The 18,247-nt window shown below is 42.2% G+C and overlaps 8 protein-coding genes across 8 annotated transcripts; 3 read left to right on the plus strand and 5 right to left on the minus strand.

The window, feature by feature from the left end:
• Window positions 1–156: 156 nt before the first annotated feature.
• ATC70_000950 (uncharacterized protein) lies at window positions 157–1,572 on the plus strand (the record flags this gene model as incomplete). The annotated part of the gene is made up of 3 exons (XM_064820356.1): window positions 157–327; window positions 387–677; window positions 736–1,572. The coding sequence occupies 3 exons, from the start codon at window positions 157–159 to the stop codon at window positions 1,570–1,572; spliced, it is 1,299 nt and encodes a 432-aa protein (XP_064684276.1).
• Window positions 1,573–1,651: 79 nt separating this feature from the next.
• ATC70_000951 (uncharacterized protein) lies at window positions 1,652–3,852 on the minus strand (the record flags this gene model as incomplete). The annotated part of the gene is made up of 5 exons (XM_064820357.1): window positions 1,652–1,869; window positions 1,925–1,993; window positions 2,054–2,267; window positions 2,320–2,435; window positions 2,490–3,852. 5 exons carry the CDS (start codon window positions 3,850–3,852, stop codon window positions 1,652–1,654), a joined length of 1,980 nt encoding a protein of 659 aa, XP_064684277.1.
• Window positions 3,853–4,093: 241 nt separating this feature from the next.
• On the minus strand, window positions 4,094–5,764 carry ATC70_000952 (Cornichon protein; the record flags this gene model as incomplete). Its single annotated transcript, XM_064820358.1, has 8 exons — window positions 4,094–4,437; window positions 4,495–4,689; window positions 4,752–4,837; window positions 4,897–5,144; window positions 5,216–5,298; window positions 5,357–5,380; window positions 5,445–5,510; window positions 5,563–5,764. 8 exons carry the CDS (start codon window positions 5,762–5,764, stop codon window positions 4,094–4,096), a joined length of 1,248 nt encoding a protein of 415 aa, XP_064684278.1.
• Window positions 5,765–7,008: 1,244 nt separating this feature from the next.
• Window positions 7,009–10,755, minus strand: RPN12 (regulatory particle non-ATPase; the record flags this gene model as incomplete). Its single annotated transcript, XM_064820359.1, has 4 exons — window positions 7,009–8,874; window positions 8,931–10,180; window positions 10,243–10,305; window positions 10,359–10,755. The coding sequence occupies 4 exons, from the start codon at window positions 10,753–10,755 to the stop codon at window positions 7,009–7,011; spliced, it is 3,576 nt and encodes a 1,191-aa protein (XP_064684279.1).
• Window positions 10,756–11,897: 1,142 nt separating this feature from the next.
• On the plus strand, window positions 11,898–13,522 carry ATC70_000954 (Golgi apparatus membrane protein TVP38 (Golgi apparatus membrane protein tvp38); the record flags this gene model as incomplete). The annotated part of the gene is made up of 5 exons (XM_064820360.1): window positions 11,898–12,023; window positions 12,094–12,179; window positions 12,247–12,331; window positions 12,391–13,284; window positions 13,340–13,522. The coding sequence occupies 5 exons, from the start codon at window positions 11,898–11,900 to the stop codon at window positions 13,520–13,522; spliced, it is 1,374 nt and encodes a 457-aa protein (XP_064684280.1).
• A 155-nt stretch (window positions 13,523–13,677) lies between these two features.
• lad1 (L-arabinitol 4-dehydrogenase) lies at window positions 13,678–14,316 on the plus strand (the record flags this gene model as incomplete). Its single annotated transcript, XM_064820361.1, has 1 exon — window positions 13,678–14,316. The coding sequence occupies one exon, from the start codon at window positions 13,678–13,680 to the stop codon at window positions 14,314–14,316; it is 639 nt and encodes a 212-aa protein (XP_064684281.1).
• A 499-nt stretch (window positions 14,317–14,815) lies between these two features.
• MET22 (3'(2'),5'-bisphosphate nucleotidase) lies at window positions 14,816–15,987 on the minus strand (the record flags this gene model as incomplete). Its single annotated transcript, XM_064820362.1, has 3 exons — window positions 14,816–15,272; window positions 15,336–15,813; window positions 15,870–15,987. 3 exons carry the CDS (start codon window positions 15,985–15,987, stop codon window positions 14,816–14,818), a joined length of 1,053 nt encoding a protein of 350 aa, XP_064684282.1.
• A 1,403-nt stretch (window positions 15,988–17,390) lies between these two features.
• On the minus strand, window positions 17,391–17,884 carry RAD3 (TFIIH/NER complex ATP-dependent 5'-3' DNA helicase subunit; the record flags this gene model as incomplete). The annotated part of the gene is made up of 2 exons (XM_064820363.1): window positions 17,391–17,750; window positions 17,810–17,884. The coding sequence occupies 2 exons, from the start codon at window positions 17,882–17,884 to the stop codon at window positions 17,391–17,393; spliced, it is 435 nt and encodes a 144-aa protein (XP_064684283.1).
• Between the last annotated feature and the right edge of the window lie 363 nt (window positions 17,885–18,247).

An 18,247-nucleotide genomic window follows, 5' to 3' on the forward strand; every position in this document is an offset into this window, starting at 1 on the left:
AACACAGCTTACTGAATGAATTTCCTAAAAAGGTTTTTGTGATGATCCTGAATCAAAACATTGTATATAAAAGCATTTACCTGTATATATAACAACAATATCTTGTCAACATCTCTCTTTTTTTTCTTGCTCTTTAATTTCTCTTAAATATAAACTATGATTAACATTGAGTTGAATGATCTGGTCGATAAACTAGACTTTGATACACCTTCGAGCTTGCCAAAACTCGGTGTTTACAAAGTGGCACTCCATGTCCTTCAAATGTTACTTGCATTCATCACGCTATGTATTACAGCATCAGTTATATCTGCAGAAAATGCATACAAAGTAAGGCAGAAACGTGTCAAATGTTGCTTTTGTTTTAATATTGACACAACTTATTACAGGGATCCAGTCAAGCAGCTCCAAATTACACATTAGCAGTTACACTCATCACACTTTTCGTGTCAGCCCCACTGGCCATCTTTCCCTGGACAATGATGAGCAAAAAAGGACTCACTGCCATTAGAAACTTCTTTTTGAGACCTCGCACTACGGTGATCTTAACCTGCTTCATGACATTAGGCTGGTTTGCTGCCATGGTTTCAATGACTGTACACTCGACAAATGAATCCAATTGTGCCTTGGACGATAAATTAAAAAAGGATCAAAGCTACGTTCATGCTTGGTCAAAACAGGTAAATGAAAACATACTGATATAGGTAAGCGGTATGTACTCACCGATGATATACTTAGTGTAACTCTGCCAAGGCTTCAGCCGCCTTTTGCTGGATCGCATTTCTTGTCGCTGTTGCTACCGTAGTTTACAGTGCTATTCTTTTCTGGCACGAAAAGAAATTGAGACACGCAGAGCTAAACAACCAAGTTAACGCTGATGCAACAGGCAATAACGAAGGCAATGATACCAGCAATGACTCTTCTTCAACCGCATACGACGATGATGCTCGTACGATTGTCGACATGAAATACTCTGAGAAGGATCAGCAACCCGTAGCAAGTTATGAAGGATCTCCCAATGGTGCATCCCCTTGTGTTTCTCCACAACCACAGGATGCACAGGCCGCAAGATCATACATGTCATCTCCCTCTGTTCCAATGGTAGCTTCTGCCACTGGTTCTGTCAACAACTTTGCTTTACCCTACTCACCTTCAGTCCCAAGCAACACATACTCCCCACTGTCTGCCCCATATACACCTTCAGCAAATGCAATAGCCTCTGTTGCATACGCAGGGTCACCCTATCCAGTAACTAATGCCTATATACCTCAACAGCAGCAACCTTACAGCCCATATCAAACACCATCGCCTTATATGAGTAATGATTCACCTTATGGCTACCATGAACAAGCTCCATCTGCTCCAAATGTTCCCATTACCACATCTCAATACCCAGCTCCTTCTCAACAGCAAGCATATCCATCAAGCCCATTGTATCAACAGACATCCCCAGCCATGTACCAAACCACTGCGCCAAGCCCCTTGGGTCAGAAGCACTCTGCAGCAACATCAATGTACCAACAGCCATCAAACTATATTTCTCAAGAGTATAACCCCCATCTTGCGAATATATAAAAACTCATTGAGACCCATGTAATTGAATTAAAATAAATGTTTATTGAATAGTAACGTTAGAAAATTAAAGGGTGATTGTTTACCAGGAAAAGAAGCAAGCATAGATAGCACAAAGAATGAGACCAAATGCACTTCCGATCGTTGGCATAGCAATGGAGACTGCCATAGACTTAGTAGATGTTTGAGACGCAGGGAAAGGTCCAGCGCCAGTTGAGTTGCCATTATCAGTGCCATTACCACTGCCACTACCACTGCCATTACCACTGCCATTAGGAGGTTCAACGGTGAAGTTCAAAACTACAGATTGAAGCATGCATTAGACTATGCTTGGTGATTGAACATCTTAACTTACTGCTATCAATCAAATGCATTACACCATTGTTGAGCAAAATGTTTCCTTGGACTAAATGAGCATTGTTGACTAAGACAAGAAAAGACATGAGAAATTGAAAGAATGGATGGGACATTTATATATGCTTACCAGTGACACTGCTGTTGTTAGTAGGATCAGAGTTGGTCAATGTGATGTTGGTACCGCCTACTGACTGGACAGTTGTGGGCTCATTTGTCAAATTAGTAGTGTAGTAGACACCAGGCACAATATGAGCCTTTAAAGCACCCTCCAGTGTATCATTGTTCAACTCGGTAAAATTCAAGTTTTGCAGAGCATCGTTGGTAGGAACAAAGATAGTAATCTAGACTTGCTTGTTGAGTGATACATTAAAGCATCGCGCAGAGATGACTTACGTTAGACGTGCTATCCAAGGTACTGTTTTCTGTCGACTTTGTCAATAGCCATTCGAAGAAGGAAGCATTTTGAATTGTGTGCAATGTTTCCGTAGGACTCACAGGAGGCACCAAAACTAGGCAATATACGTTTAATAACTGCTGATTATGTCTATTCAGATGGTACCTACTCTTGTCAATGATGTACACCATACCATTTGAAGCTTGGATGGTCTCATTTATCATGATGTTGGCATCGTCTCCCAAGCCGCTGCCTACAGTCCAGTTACCACCAGCACTGTTGGACGAGTTGGAAGTACCATTGCCTTGTTGTTGTTGCAATTGCTGCCATAATCCTTGAGTTTGGTTTTGTTGACCTTGACCTTGGCCTTGACCTTGACCTTGATCTTGGCCTTGACCTTGACCTTGATCTTGGCCTTGACCTTGAGTTTGGTTTTGTTGACCTTGACCTTGACCTTGACCTTGACCTTGACCTTGACCTTGACCTTGACCTTGACCTTGATCTTGGCCTTGACCTTGAGTTTGGTTTTGTTGACCTTGACCTTGGCCTTGACCTTGATCTTGGCCGCCTTGTTGTTGCTGACCTTGCTGCTGCTGTTGTTGTTGAAGAAGCAAAGGTAAACCATATCCAAGCTTATCGACAGTTTCGTTTGTCAAAAGAGTATTCATAATGATAGTAGCATTTTGAGTATTATTCAATTGAATGGATCCATTCACCAGATGATAGGTGAGAAGGTCAGCAAAGCTAAATTGATCAACAAATGGAGCATCCGTAGTGACAGATTTCCAATCACTTGCATTGTTTTGCTGTTGCTGCTGTTGTCTTTCGACCACAAGTGCTCTCATCACCAAAGAAGGCGTATCTTTAGCGTCATCCGAAGCATCACTAGCGGCGCCAAAACGCTCATAAGGTTGAACTACCTCGGCATGGGGGATCTTGACATAGCGAGCCATGTTGTTGCTAAAGCGGCCAGAAGCGACTGGGCTGTTCTGAGGGATACCCGTAGTTGCAGGAGCTAATGTAGGCTGAACAGGTTGAGCAGTGGAAGAAGATCTTCCATACAAGATAGATGACAAGAAAGCAGGTAATCCACCAGCAGAGGAAGAGGTGGAGGCAGAAGCAGTAGGAGCAGCAGCGGCAGAAGAAGAAGTAGCTGAACCACCTCCAGCAATAGCAGTACTAGAGGGAGTAGTAGCATTTGTGCCAGTTGTACTATTGGTGCCAGTAGTGGTGTTACCAGCCGGAGCAGGAGGAGCTGGCGCTGGGGGCTGCTGGCCTGTTGCTTTGTAATAGACTTGATCTGATGGTACAAACAAAGTGACATTGCTTGAGGTATCATTCAGGATTTCCAAGATGGATTGATAATCTGGAGATGATTGCAAGAACTCTACGAATTTGAGAGCAGGACTCGAATTTGTGTCGTTCAATGCTTGCAAAATGGTAACATTGTTACTAGAATTTTGCTGCTGTTGTTGTGCGCTGATAGCTGTTAAGCATAAGAGAATGCTTGCTGTAGGAAAAGCAAAACGCATGCTATGGATTGCTGTGAAGTGAAAAGCAAAAAATGGATTGATTTGGTTGATCTCAAGTGTTTTTATAGGAGCCCTTTTCTTTTTGAAACAAATGGATCGAAAACAGGGTTCTCACTTTTGTTAAAACAAGGGCTATGATGTCAAAATGGGCCAAGACATGTCCCATTATGTTGTCTGTCTACTAGTTATGTTTCAAAAATTCAATTTTATTTATGCAAAAAGGCTTGTATAGCATCATAATTTATGGGATAGAGGTCATTTTGACAGCACTACCATGCTTTGATTCATCTGGTTTGGTGGTGTTATGGCGTCTGGCTTTGCGCACAGCCCATTCGTATTGGTTGGGAAACTTGATATTGACATCCAATGCTTGTGCTGATACCAAGACAAATGCGCTGTCTCTCAAGAATTCACGTGCTGCTAAAATGTAATCAGCTTGATTCTTTTGCAGAATTTGCTCGGCGTCAGTGCCTTCTACAATCAATCCAACAGTAGCTGTTTGGATGCCTGCTTCTCTTTTGATGGCTTCAGAGAATTGGACTTGGTACATGGGGGTACTAGGATACTTGACACCCTGGACATTGCCTATAATATGTGTGTTTAGCTCTCTATCCAATGTTGAATCAGCCATAATCAGCTTACCGCCGCTAGAGCAATCTACCACATCCACACCCAATTTCTTGAATTCGGCTGCCAGTTTGCAAGATTGGTAGATATCCCAGCCATCAGGATCGCTACCCATGGGCTCAGGGTTAACGTATTCAGCACACGAGATACGAACCCATAGTGGTTTATGATCGGGCCATGCATCGCGAACCGCCTTGACAACTTCCAAACCTGTATTTTTCATGCACGGTTAAATTAAGGTTCTATACAAACAAATCAAGGTTTACGGCTACCAAATCTAATTCTGTTTTCAAAACTACCGCCGTATTTATCAGTACGTTTGTTGGAGTTACCCGAAAAGAAGCTGCTGAGCAAGTATCTAGGGATGGCATCAAATATGAGATATTGTCGTGCATTTTACTTTAATGGATGCCTTACCCATGAGCGGCATGAATTTCCAACACTTCAATGCCAGCCTTATCAGCGCGAACGGCAGCATCGACAAACGATTGAACAATCTGTCTGATCTCTTGCACAGTCAAAGCATGGGGTTTTGCGTAATGAGGAGCGTAAGCGTTATCAGATGGACCGACGACACTATTGGGCCAGCCTCCATCAGCTTCAGCTTCGAGGTAATCGCCTTTGAAAGGAGGAGACATGGATGCTTTTCTACCAGCGTGTGCAATCTGATAAAGAAAGTATACATCTTGTTTAGGTTTGTGTGATCCAATACGCCCCCTATCCAGCTTTATATTACCTGAATACCTGGTGTACTACCTTGTGATTTGATAACATCGACTACACGCTTCAAATCGTTGATATGTGAGTCGTTCCACAAACCTTGATAAACAAGTTAACATACGCATTTCATCAAGACATTACAAGAAAGATCTATTACCACTATCCTGAGGCGTAATTCTGCCTACAAGCAACGCGATGTAAAGTTAGTGGTTAAGCTCCCTGTAGCAGTTCCTAGCAAATCTTACCTTCTGGAACTACAGCCGAGGCTTCAATCATGACGATGCCTGGACCCTTTAAAGCTAAAGATCCATCTATGCACACAATGAATGAGTATGGTAATGAATGGGATATAGGAAGACTTACAATGCAAGACGTGGAAATCATTCAAATGGCCATCGACAGAGCTGTACATGCACATAGGAGAAACGCCCAAACGATTATGCAAGGTAACAGATTTTTGCTGGAATGGTTGAAAAAGTTTGACACGCTCAGCATCAGCAGGGTCAATTGGTGTGCCAGGAGGCTTCTCAATGTTTGCAGCGAGCGATGGAACTGTACCAGACATTTTGAGAAAGAATATACGAAAAAGAGATGTAAAGCTTATCTCATGCTTCATAATGATGACAGGCTTTTATACGCGAAAGTTTCTCCTCAAGGGTTTAGCCGGGTATATTTAAACAAATGCGTCCGAGACATGAGCATACGCATACCAAGCATAATAATGATGTTTCGTGTAACCGTGCTCAAGGGATGCTTTTAGTGATGCATCTCGCTCGTATAGGGTAGCTGATGTCAACAGTTGTATATATTATATCTCTTTGGCACAAAAAGAAAAGTGTATATTTGTTTGATTCCTATTATATAGGCGGGACATTCACTGCTGTCGCTTATCTAGTAGAAGGCGCTACTAGATTTGAGAGATCGGATGGAAATCATCACAGCATTTGAAGGCACGTATCACTAAAACAGAGCAGCTTTGTAGATGTCAAGGTATAGTTTTTAATACGTACCGTTATAAAAGCAAAACTAGGTATCAGATGCATAAGATCCATTTATGTATATGTCCATAAACGAATGCAATCTTGGGAATATACCCTCAAATCTCTCAGATTAGCGTATTTTCACACTTTAGATGCGCAAAATTGATAGTCAGAAGCCATTTCTAGCCTGAAAAATGGTATCGAATGAATGCTACAGAGTTGCAGATTTGATCTGATACACATGTATAAGTTTTCGGAAGACTTTTTTTCCACCTCAAAATTCGACGATTTTGGCCTTGTAGTAGCAAGGGAAAAATCGCAAACCTGACAAATGTCGATTTTTCAGCCGAAAACAAGATTTTTTACTAATGTATATATCAGATGAAAATGCAGCAGAGGCTCGTCTTGATCTGATGAAAACGTTTATTTGGAGCATGCAAGCCAAGTTTTTGACTTCCTCGCTGTAAACTCCAAAATCAATTTATTGCGATTATCTATGTAATTTTCAACGAAATGATTAAAGTAAAAAATGCCATAAAATAGAGCATGTCTGACTGTATGCATTTTGTTAGAATACCTTTGAATGTTTAGTATCCCTCTTTGGGATGTAAAAATTCTTTAAAGATTGTAAATTTTCCAAAAATGTCGATTTAGAACAAATTTGATTCAAAATATTTCTTCATATTCAAACTCAAATAGCTCCAAAAAGCTTAGAAATCGCTCTTTTCGCTGCAGTCAGCAGCTTCTGAATTTATTACAAAAATTAGATTCTTTTATTTATTAACTGATTGATAAAGATTATATATGTAGCAGTAATGAAGGTAGAAATTTACAATTGTCTAGCAGACATTTGGTTTTGTTGATACTCGTTTTGAGCATTGGAAAGATCAGTAGCCAACTTAAAGTTGTTGGGATCGTGCTTCTTGGGAGGAGAGGCAGGAGGGCTGACAACGTTGTGGCGATCAGATGCCATGGAAGCAGCGTTGGATGAAGTATAACCGGGTTGGTAATCTTGTTGTTCTTGGTAGTTGGGTTGTTGATGGATACCAGCGACATTACCAAGGCCGTGTTGAGTATGGTGAGGTTCATTGATGCCAGCGACATTACCAAGGCCGTGTTGAGCATGGTGAGGTTCATTGATGCCAGCGACATTACCAAGGCCGTGTTGAGCATGGTGAGGTTCATTGATGCCAGCGACATTACCAAGACCGTGTTGAGCATGGTGAGGTTCATTGATGCCAGCGACATTACCAAGACCGTGTTGAGTATGGTGAGGTTCATTGATGCCAGCGACATTACCAAGACCGTGTTGAGCATGGTGAGGTTCATTGATGCCAGCGACATTACCAAGACCGTGTTGAGTATGGTGAGGTTCATTGATGCCAGCGACATTACCAAGACCGTGTTGTTGGTTGAGATGAGGCTCATTTGAAAAACCATGTTGTTGATGAACATTGGGTTCACGGATACCAGCAACGTTGGAGAGACCTTGTTGCTGGTGAAGAGGTTGATTGGTACCAGCCAAGTTGGAGGCATATTGAGTATTGTGCTCAGGAATGCCAGCTACGTTATCGAGTCTTTGATGATGAGGCTCCTTGACACGAGCAGGATCTTCTTGGGTGTTACCAAAAGTCTGTTGAGGATATTGTTGAATACCTCCTTCAGCAGCAGGAGGGAAATTGTGGCTGACTTGAGGATGCTGCAAACCAGAGTGTTGAGATGAGTCATCCAAGTGGATACCACGGTTACCGTGTTCAGAGTGACGAAGGCCACCAGTGGCAGCATTGACAACAGGCATGTGGTGGCTGGTAGAGCCGGCAACTTGACGCTTCTCTTCATCGTTAAATTGAGACATGGGACGAGAGCTACCACTGTCTTCAGACAAACGGCTGAATCGCTTGGCTTCGTTACGCTTTTGAACCTTGGTCTTGATGTTACGATTAATCACATTGACAACGGTGGAGAAGAGGCCAGGACGAGGACGAGCCATGGAGACAGAGGGAGGTTGTTGACGAGCCTTCTCTTCTTCAGGAAGTGCTTCATAAGCCTTCATCTGCATATCTTGGTTCATCTTGACAATGGACTTGGTGACCTTTTGATCGAGTTGATTGATCATAGTGACAACCTTCTCCTCAATAGCGCGAGATACTTGCTTCTTGACTTGGCCAATAACCAAAGGACGAATAGCCTTGTACAAGATATCGTGGTTGCTGTCATTGACCTTGACCTTCAAATTATCGACGTTACACTTGCAGGAAGCGACCTTGAATGTCTTGGCTGGGTTATCAGAGACAGTAGTGATACGAGTAGCAACAGAAATACCCTTGCCACCGACAGTAAGAGAAGCGACACCACGATCAGAGAGCTTGGGGAAGCCAGTCTTTTTCTTGTAAAAGAAGACAACATCATCGATTTCAGCTTGAATCTCACTCATGCGAACAAACAAGGTTTGATGGCTAGGCTTGGATTGAATTTCAGACTTGAGGCTAAAGCTGTTGAAGCTTTCAATCTTGGAGTCAAAGACGTTGGGAAGCAAAGAATCACCCGAGAGAATGAGGTTTTCAATGACAATATCGTATTGAGGATCGCTGTATTCGATACGAGGAATGGGAATGTACTTGATCTCATCAATAAAGGCAGGGAGCAAGGTCATTCTCATGTCGTTCAAGAGTTGAGGCTTGAAAGCAGGATTGCCCTAATCTATCATGTCAGTAAATGATGCGCCTTGTCATATACACCACCACAGCTTACCTCCTTATCCATCCAGAGATCTCTGTGGATCTTTGCAATGCGAGCATGGAGCTCCTTGGAGATTTCATCCTCGGCCATCAAATTCATATACTTGCGAGATTCAGATGACAAGAAGTTGAGATGTTCCTTGTAGCGGCCCTTAATAATGTGGTTGCCTTGGTCCATGAGCTTTCTTCCTTCCTCAGTAGAGCTGTCCTTTTGAGCATAGCCAGGCTCTCTCAACAAGCGATCAGCGTAATTCATGACAGTGTGGTAGTAATCACGGAGATGCTCATCGTTTTGCATATCGCGCATGACATCTTGGACGCCATGGAGCAAGGGATCAATGGAGGCACCTTGAGCCCAGCATTCAATGATAGCCTTAAGCTCCTTTTCAGATTGTTCTCTGTAGTTCATTTGCTCAGGCTTGTCGTTTTCCTTGGCCTTGGACATAACATCAGAAGAGACCTTGGTCAAGCGAGAAGACCAGACTTGGATCAAATGAATAAGGGTGCTGATAGCATCTTGATATTCAGGGTGCTGTTGAACTTCGGTAAGGGCATCTTGAAGACGACGCAAAAGCTCGTCTTGCTTCTCCTTGGGAACCTTTTCCTTGACGGTGTTTTGAGCAAACTCCTTGTGCTCATTATAATGTTGTTGAGCTTGCTGATATTTGGGATGGTTTTGGATTTGTTCGGTATAATTTTGTCGAGGCTGTTCACCACTCATGTTGTGAGCAGTATGGGAGTCCACGTTGTGGTCAAAGGGAGGTGTGTGATGAGAAGGTACTTGAGGTGCTTGTTGTTGTTGACTGTGTCCACCAAGAATGCCGCCACCTGGAGCAGTGTTGTTATTTACAGTAGGAAATCCACCAGGAATAGCGTTGGGATGGACAGAATCACCGGTATTCAGGAGGCCTTGGTGACGAGAATCATCCTTGGGGACATCAACGAGATGAGGCTCACGATCATGATAAGAGGAGGAGTGGTGTTGCTGGGTATGGTCATGAGATGGAGCAATGCTGTTGTTGTTGTCGTTGCTATGGCTTAAGGCCTTGTCAAGAGCATTATCGACAAAGTGCTTGCCAGACTTGCCATCATTGCTGTTGTTGTGATCTTGAAGGCCAGAGCCAGCTTGTTGAAGCGAATCACCAGCCTTACCAGCGACACTGTTAAAAATGTCTTGAGCAATATCAATAAGCTCACCCAACACAGAACGGAACTCGTTGTTGAGAAGAATAAGCTTGCCGATTTGCATCATGGATTCCGATGCTAAAAAAAGAAGTGGTCAGATCAAAGCCAAAACTTGAGCTTCACATTACGTAATGTATTACCTTTCTTTCCTTCGTTTTGCATTGCGGTTTTGTCAGTAGACTTCACTTGTTGATTGATGTGCTCTGATAGTAATGTAAGCATACAGGACGCTATCTGAGGCCCTATGCGAGCTTACCTTTGTTGATAGGGCTTTCCATACAGTGAAGATGATACACGAGAGACTGGAACAACTCGTCCTTGTTCTTGACGTTCAAAGCTTTTTGCATAGTGCCGATCAACTTGCGGAAATCCTTCAACAGGATTCTGCCATCTTCAGACATCAAATGTTCTCTTGAAGAAATGACCTTGTTTGTCATTAACTTGCCCAACAGGTCGTCCAATTCAGGGTTGTGAGGCATTCTTCCGTCTTTTTGCATAGCCTGGAAAGCACCGAACAACTGCAGCTTTTGTTCAGCGGACTTTTGCTTGGCCGCCTTGGGGTCAGTCTCACTCAGAGGCAAATCATGCTTATTGATATTGGGGTTTTGCTTGAGATTTTGTTGATGAGGTTGTTGTTGTGAATGAGTAGCCATGATGAAGTATGTATAAAATGGTTAAAAAATAGAGTCTTTTTCGTGTGCTTGTTGGCTTCTTTTATATACTCCATTTCGTAACAAGTCCAGCTTCAGTCATTCTGTCATCATGAAATTATTGCCTATTATAGCTACACTGCAAATGTGCTCATTGTCTGCATACTCCCAGTGATTCTCTCACTACCGATGATGATGTATGTTTGACACTGTCTATGAAATTTAGACTCTGTTTATATTTGTTTTCTGCTGTACCTTTCTATTTTATGCATTTGAGCCAAGTGACGATATGTTTTCGTCTTGATGATGACGATAGTGACTATGATGATGATCCATAGAAACTATGCAAGCAACACTTTATATTAATTTGAGTGCTAATTTTGAGGCTGTCGATCTGATATAGCTTTTACAGTATATTTTGGTTCATAATCATATAAAGCAAAATAAAGTTCGTTGGTTTTCGATACTTCACTCTGAATCCATCAACGCGATATATGCCGAAAAGGCATTTCGTATGTTGTTGTGTACCTATTTACCCTTACATTGGCATGACGTCTATGATTTCATATATAAACACATCTTGGGCTTGCACCTGTAAACGCCCATACTGATATGATGTATACATGTTCAGTTCACTATTGTGTTAATGTATGATACGACAGCACTGCAACCATTCATACCATAAAGCACACATATATCCAATGTCGACGCATTGGCAAATGACCGTGAGAGCCGCTCAAATCGAGATCAAATGCGAGCGTTTGATTCATCAACAGTTGATTCATTTGCATGAAGGTTTGACTGGACAGATCGCTCCCAAATCGCTCCAGTAGCAGCCGCAGACAATTGCCTTTTGTAACGAGATCACCATCTAAAAATGTCATAAGCTTCACGCCTAAAGTTGGTTATGCCCCAAGAACAGAGAAAAATACATTGAGATGAATCTCATCTAAATCATTGGACAGAGCAGCCGTGAGTGGTAATAGTAGCCATGGTGTATATCTGGATATCGTGTGCCACAGAGACAACAATAATCGAGTTCAGTCTCCGTGTGCAAGGCAGTTCCCACTACTTGCTGTCGTTTTTTTCTCTTTCTCTCTCTCTCTACACACCCCTTTACAATCCTTCAAACAAAATACCAAAGCATGAGTTTTATACCAACTCATTATTCGAACAGATACATCAATCAGCGATATAACAAAGCGCTCTACATTGTACAGCATTTGCCGTCTTCATCCAATGTTCAGCCGACAAAAGATCAAAAATTAGAGGTATTTTCTGCCACTCAAACCACACACACTCGACCAAAAGAGACAGAGACTCAATGCTTGATAACAACAGCTGTATGCCCTGTATAAGCAAGTATCTCATGGAGATATAGATACCCAACGGCCTGGCATCTTTGATGTTGTAGGCAGAGCGAAATGGTAGTTTTTTTTTGATTGACATATGAAAATTTCCGTTTGCAATGACTAAACATAAATTGTATTTTAGGGATGCCTGGAAAAGATTAGAAGGCATCAGTGAAATGGAAGCAAAACATAGATATGTCGAAACACTACTGCAAGCAGCAAAAGAGGTATACTCATTGTGGATGTCCTGATTGAATGCCCAAGTTCAACAATGCATCTTGTGTAGGCATATAAGAAACCTGCAGGCAGGGCACAAGCTCATCAAATCATTCAATCCTTTGCCGTTATGCAGCCATCAGGCGACAGTGGCGACTCCTCCAGCGACGACGATGAAGACGGCGATGACAGAGACGAAGATGAATCCAGTATAGGATCAGCAGAGGCAGAGGAACGAGCGTACCTTCGACAAGTGCAGAGATCAACGCCCATGATGAACCGTCGCCCACTAGCATCACCCGCGCAACACAAGGCCAGATGGCAACAGGAACAGAGACCCTCTAGCCGTGCTTCTTCCCAGTCAGGTCGCATGTCCATGATGACAGCACCCTCAGAACTGAGACGACTCTCAATTTCATCATCCAACAGCACCACATTACGCCCCGTGTCAGCAGCATCTGCTAGATCAGGATTAGATATGAGCAAACGAAGCGGCATTCAGCAGCAGCAGAGAATGGCCAAAAGAGAACTGTACGAGGATAGTTTTGATGACAATGTGAATCCTTGGGTGCTCCATCCTTCATCTCGGCAATACAGAATGGAGGAAGTGCCATCCATGCAGCAGCAAGATAGTCAACAGGATCTCTCTACATTGTACAGATCGCCCATGAGCACCACATCATCCTCTGCAACAGCAACACAACAGCAATTTGCATCATTGAACAGCCAGCAACAACAACAACAACAACAACAGCAGCAGCAGCATGAGCAGACAGTGTTAGGACCTGCTACCAAGAGAGCCCTGGAAGCATTGCAGCAAGAGATTGAAGCATTGAATGAGCGGATCGATGGACTGAGAAAGGAATTGGTTGCTAGGGATGCAGCATCAGCATCCAAACGACTTGCGAAACCCAGCACTGCTGCTGGTAGTGGAGATGAGGATGGTTGGAAATGGGTCTACAAGGTAAAGACAAAAAAAAAAAAAAAAAAAAAAAAAATACTGAATTCATGAAATATAGGCAGCGGTGAAGCATGCTGTGATGAACCTACTGACAGCTTCTATTCTACTATTATTTTTATACAAGAAACAAAGCCCAGTGGCACATGCAATTCTAGGCGTCCTTCAAAGGATTCTAGCAAAATTCAAGCTTGGAAGACTCTTGATCAGCAAGATGGTTTTGAAAAATGACACAAACAAATAAGCAATAGAGGGAGTGTCATGTGAGATGAAATTACACTTATATAAAGGGGAGAGCAATGTGTATAGTAAATAACAATAATTAGTAGCTCCCTCTTTTTTTTTTTTTATTTCCTTCCTTCTCTTTTTATCTCTCTTTTTACTACAAGTCTAATAAACATGAATCAACATAATCCAAGACCGTCTCTACTAAGGTCGCCTCCAAGCATACAGCTCACAACGTACAATGCATTGGCGTACACCTCCACCAATAGCGTGGAACATGAAGGTTTAGTCATGAAAAGATCAAGTTCATCCCGTTCATCATCTGTTCATTGTAAATCAGAACTAAGTCGGACACAACATAAGCTGATGTTGCAGAGACAGTCTTTTTTGGCAGACGATAAAAACTACTTGGACCATCCTGACAACATGCGAAGACTCACAAAGGAACTAGACAGGGTCAATCGTGAATACAAGTGTGTTAAACAGTTCCAAGATCCATTAGCCCTATCCATCAAACGCGTGACAGAGTTGCAACAACAACAATTGCCTCTGCTGGTTTCAAACACACCGCAAACATCATCTGCTGCTTCCTCCTGGTCATCGTCTTGCTCATCCCTGTCTATACCACCCAAATTACAGAGAAGGGCTTCATCGCACACAGTGCATGATTACCTGATGAATTTCAAGGAAGAGAGACGACACTCGTTTAATGACAAATCACAAGGCTTTATCGGTAGGTTGTTTGGTGCCTCATCAATGCATCATTCGACACTCTCCTCGTCTCAACTTAAACGTTATCCACATGTTGCGTAATGTTCTGTGCATATTCAATTCCTGCTATATATATATATATATATATATATATTTATATTTATCTGCTATCTATTATACCTTATACATATTTTATTCTACATACTCCATGGTCACGACTAACCCCCTCCCCTTTTTAATTTGCATTCTCATGGTGGCAAAAGATCAAAACGTCTTGTTATCCTTGTCTTTATAAGTATTTTCTTTATTTGAGTTTAATTTACAAAAAGAAATCCAAATTATCCCGTTAATGATGGATAAGCAGAGTGTCATTTGCTTGGTGAAATGCGAGAAAGAAAGAGAGAGAGAGAGAGAAAAATAGGGGCATTGAATGGAGAAATAGAGGGTAAAAGGAGATGAATTACACGCAGAATGAGAGAGAGAGAGAGAGAGAGAGAGAGAGAGAGAATAAGGCTCATACAAATCATTACACTGGAAGAGAATTAAGGAGTAGCCAGCGTATCGAAATCAAGTTTTTGTTGTTGTTAGTGTCAATACAAGCTTAGGCCCAGACCTTGAGAGTAGAGTCCCAACTACCTGTACACAAGGCCATACCGTCTCCAGCGACGCCCAAGCAAGAGACTCTATTGTCGTGAGCAGACAATACACCCACGCGTTCACACTTGAGTGTATCCCAGACATTGCAATTGTAATCATCATAGCCGCCAAACAATAAACGGCCTGAAGGAGAGAACCCAATCGATGTGATACCACACAAGATGGACTCATGTGAGTAAACACTCAATTCACAATCGGCACGCAGATCAAACAAGCGGCAAGTAGCATCATCAGAGCCTGTTGCAAATGAGTTGCTATCGGGAAAGAACTGAACGGCGTTGATATCGGATTCATGACCCACAAATGTCTGTACACATCTCTTTGTGCGAATATCCCACACTTTGGCTGTGGAATCACAAGCACCAGTGACAAACACATTGGGATTTGTGCCTAATGACAGACTGTTGTATCGAATCCGTATCAGTGGTACGTTGACTTGAGCACAAAAGCATGCAATGCCTTACCTCATCACATCGCCTGTATGATCCGCAAACTCTTCCGTCTTGACACCCGCATCGATATCCCACAGCATACAGGTCATGTCACCAGACGCTGTCAAGATTTGGCGGTCATTGATGAACCGACAGCAGCTAAGGTAACCATTGTGCGCCGATAGTTCACGAGCAGGACGCACAGGGCCATCGCGTGTGCGAAGATTGTAAATCGAACAAATGTTATCCAAACCACCACAAGCAACAAAATTACCAGACGGTGCATAGGCGCAAGTCATGACCCAAGATGATCGAAGCGGAATGGCATGCACTTTGTTTGTTGAATAGGCGTCCCATACAATGAGCTTACCGTCTTGCGATGCTGATACCAGATGTCTCTTGTCAGAGGCCCAATGCATCGAATAAATCTTGGCCAAATGGCCTTTCAGTGTGCGTCTGGCTTTCATGACAATACGTGGTAATGGCTCAATATCTTTGGCCATTTCTTGCACTAGATGTGTATATTAGATTTGCATGTCGGCATCAACGGTTGAGCAGAACACTTACAAGTTGTGTCAGCCAGTGCTTCTTTACGTTGTTTGATACGCTCTTTCAGTGCCTCTGCTTCTCTCCTTGCAGCTGCTATTCTTTCAGGTATATCGCTGTCGTTGTTTGTATTTGGCATGGTATCGATGTGGTGTAGAAAAGCTCAGAAAAGAATGCAAAAAGAGAAAAGGAAAAAGAAGAAGCAAACGATTCCCTTCAACTTGAACCAGAATTAAAGGAAACTACAACAACAACAACAACAACAACAATAATAATAATAATAATTACAAAAAAAAGGAGACAATCAAGATAGAAGTAAGGGGTATTAATTCATTTTTAGGGAGGATCTCTCTATTTGTGTGGTGTGAGAGAGAGTAAAAGTGCACAAGCAGCCTACAGGGTTGTTTATTTAGATGATAAACTTGGTGTTACACTTTGATACGTATCTACAATTGGATCACTTCAAAAAGTGCACATGCCATCAGATTGCAATAGAGTCTGGCTTGTAGATCAGATGTATTTGCTTTAATCGAGTCATTTCATATACAAGTGGAAATGAAAGCACCGCATGAATATAGGCTGATCAGTGGGTGTTGCGAGTGTAAGATTGAGTCGTACAAAGGGAATGTCAACTTGTTGTGTCCCTCGCCCTCCCTCCTCTCTCCCCTTTCCCGAACTCCATCGCATCCATATAGAGCATTGGATAGATTTTTTGTATTGTGTACGCCTGGACAATGTCTCGAAACCAGGTTAATGGGAGATTCCAACTTGGCTAATGCTTTATATGCTTGACTATCCGTTTGGCGCCTGAACTATGTGTTTTAGACTTGCATGACGCTATTTTTTGCCTGAATAGTGCTGCACAGTGTTCTCAGTAGTCTGAATAATGTTGTCTAGTTTCATATTCGGCATGGATAGCGTTTCTATTGCTTGAATAGTCGTTTGTAGGTTTGGATAGTGTCTGCTGAATAGTGCTTTTGTAGGCCTAGACAATGTGTTTGTATGCGCAGCACTTTCCAACTGTCTCTATAAACAAATGAATGGCTTTTACCAAGCATACGTAGTGCTCAATTTCAGATACATCACAGTTGATCATGAGGATGGATTCAGTCACCTTTTTGCTTGCTATGTCTCGAATGCAACTTTCTATGTTGCATTCATTATTTGTAGTGAAATTGCTTCACAATGTTGTCCCTAAAATAAATTGTGCGCTTGAAATTATGATATGGTGCAACGCTTCAAATAGTAGATGGTTTTGAGTACTCACATGTAGTAGAAGCTCTCATGTTTTTACATACAAAAGCACTCGCAAATACAACTGCCCGTGGTATCAATTTTGGTAGCTCACCATAAGCTATTGTGGATTTGCTTCGTTAATTCGTTATTGAGCTGCCTACTACAAACAAGGCGTCATGATACTGCCTGTTCAGGCCATCAGTTGACAAATTGCGTTAACATCTCCTCAAACATGATGAAGCCTCATGCGCGCGCGAAATAACATCCACTACTTGTAATCTTTGTTTATTAAAAATGATGCTAAATTTAACCAGAGTACTCCTCCAAGAACCAGCGTTGGTTAGAGGCAATCTCACCCTCGCGCTTCGAGTACAAAATAATAGCAGCGCCATCCTCGTCATTACGTTCGGCAATATCCAAGACTAAATCAGGGCGAGCAGCACAACAGATATAGCCTTCATCGTCAATTTCCCACTTTTGATTAGCGGCTTCCTCAGACATCTTTTGAGCATATTGAATGATAGGAGATTCGGGTTGCATTTCACCACCACTGATATCAAGCGCCTTGGCAGAGTTGGCATTGATGAGATAGCCATCTTCGTAACGCCACAATTGGTTCAAGCAATCTTCGCTCTTTTGAGAATAGACAATGATAGGGGCTTCATCCTATTCATAATACCTTGCTGTTGGTATCGATAGACACGGGTAAATACAGGACAACTTACCTCAGTCGAGCCTTCACTCACATCAAGAACACGGCCGTTCATTTGACTTTTGATGAAATACATGGTACCAGTCATTTTGAGAAGTTTAGGTAATAAAGATGAAGAGAAGAAGCGCAAGAGTCGCTTAAAAGGATGCTATTTATACTTGATTTTCTGCTGATATACATGCGTCATGTTCTAATTATATTGTAGAGTGTTGATACAGCAGTACCATCATCATTATGGGTATGCCGTTTCGGAATAACCTGCCTGTATCCCGGTATTTATCTGTGATGCTAATTACATGTAATACGCGCAAAAAAGGGGCAGAAAACCTTAATTTGAACAGCAGATTCTGAATGGATTCATTGGAATCAAACAAGATGATACACTTGAACTATATACATCTGGCATAAGTATAGATCGGGTATGGCTCCTTCTCAAATCTTAAATTCTGGT

The sequence above is a fragment of the Mucor velutinosus genome (genome assembly GCF_035048745.1).
Source record: "Mucor velutinosus strain NIH1002 chromosome Unknown tig00000041, whole genome shotgun sequence".
Classification (NCBI taxonomy): Eukaryota; Fungi; Mucoromycota; class Mucoromycetes; order Mucorales; family Mucoraceae; genus Mucor; species Mucor velutinosus.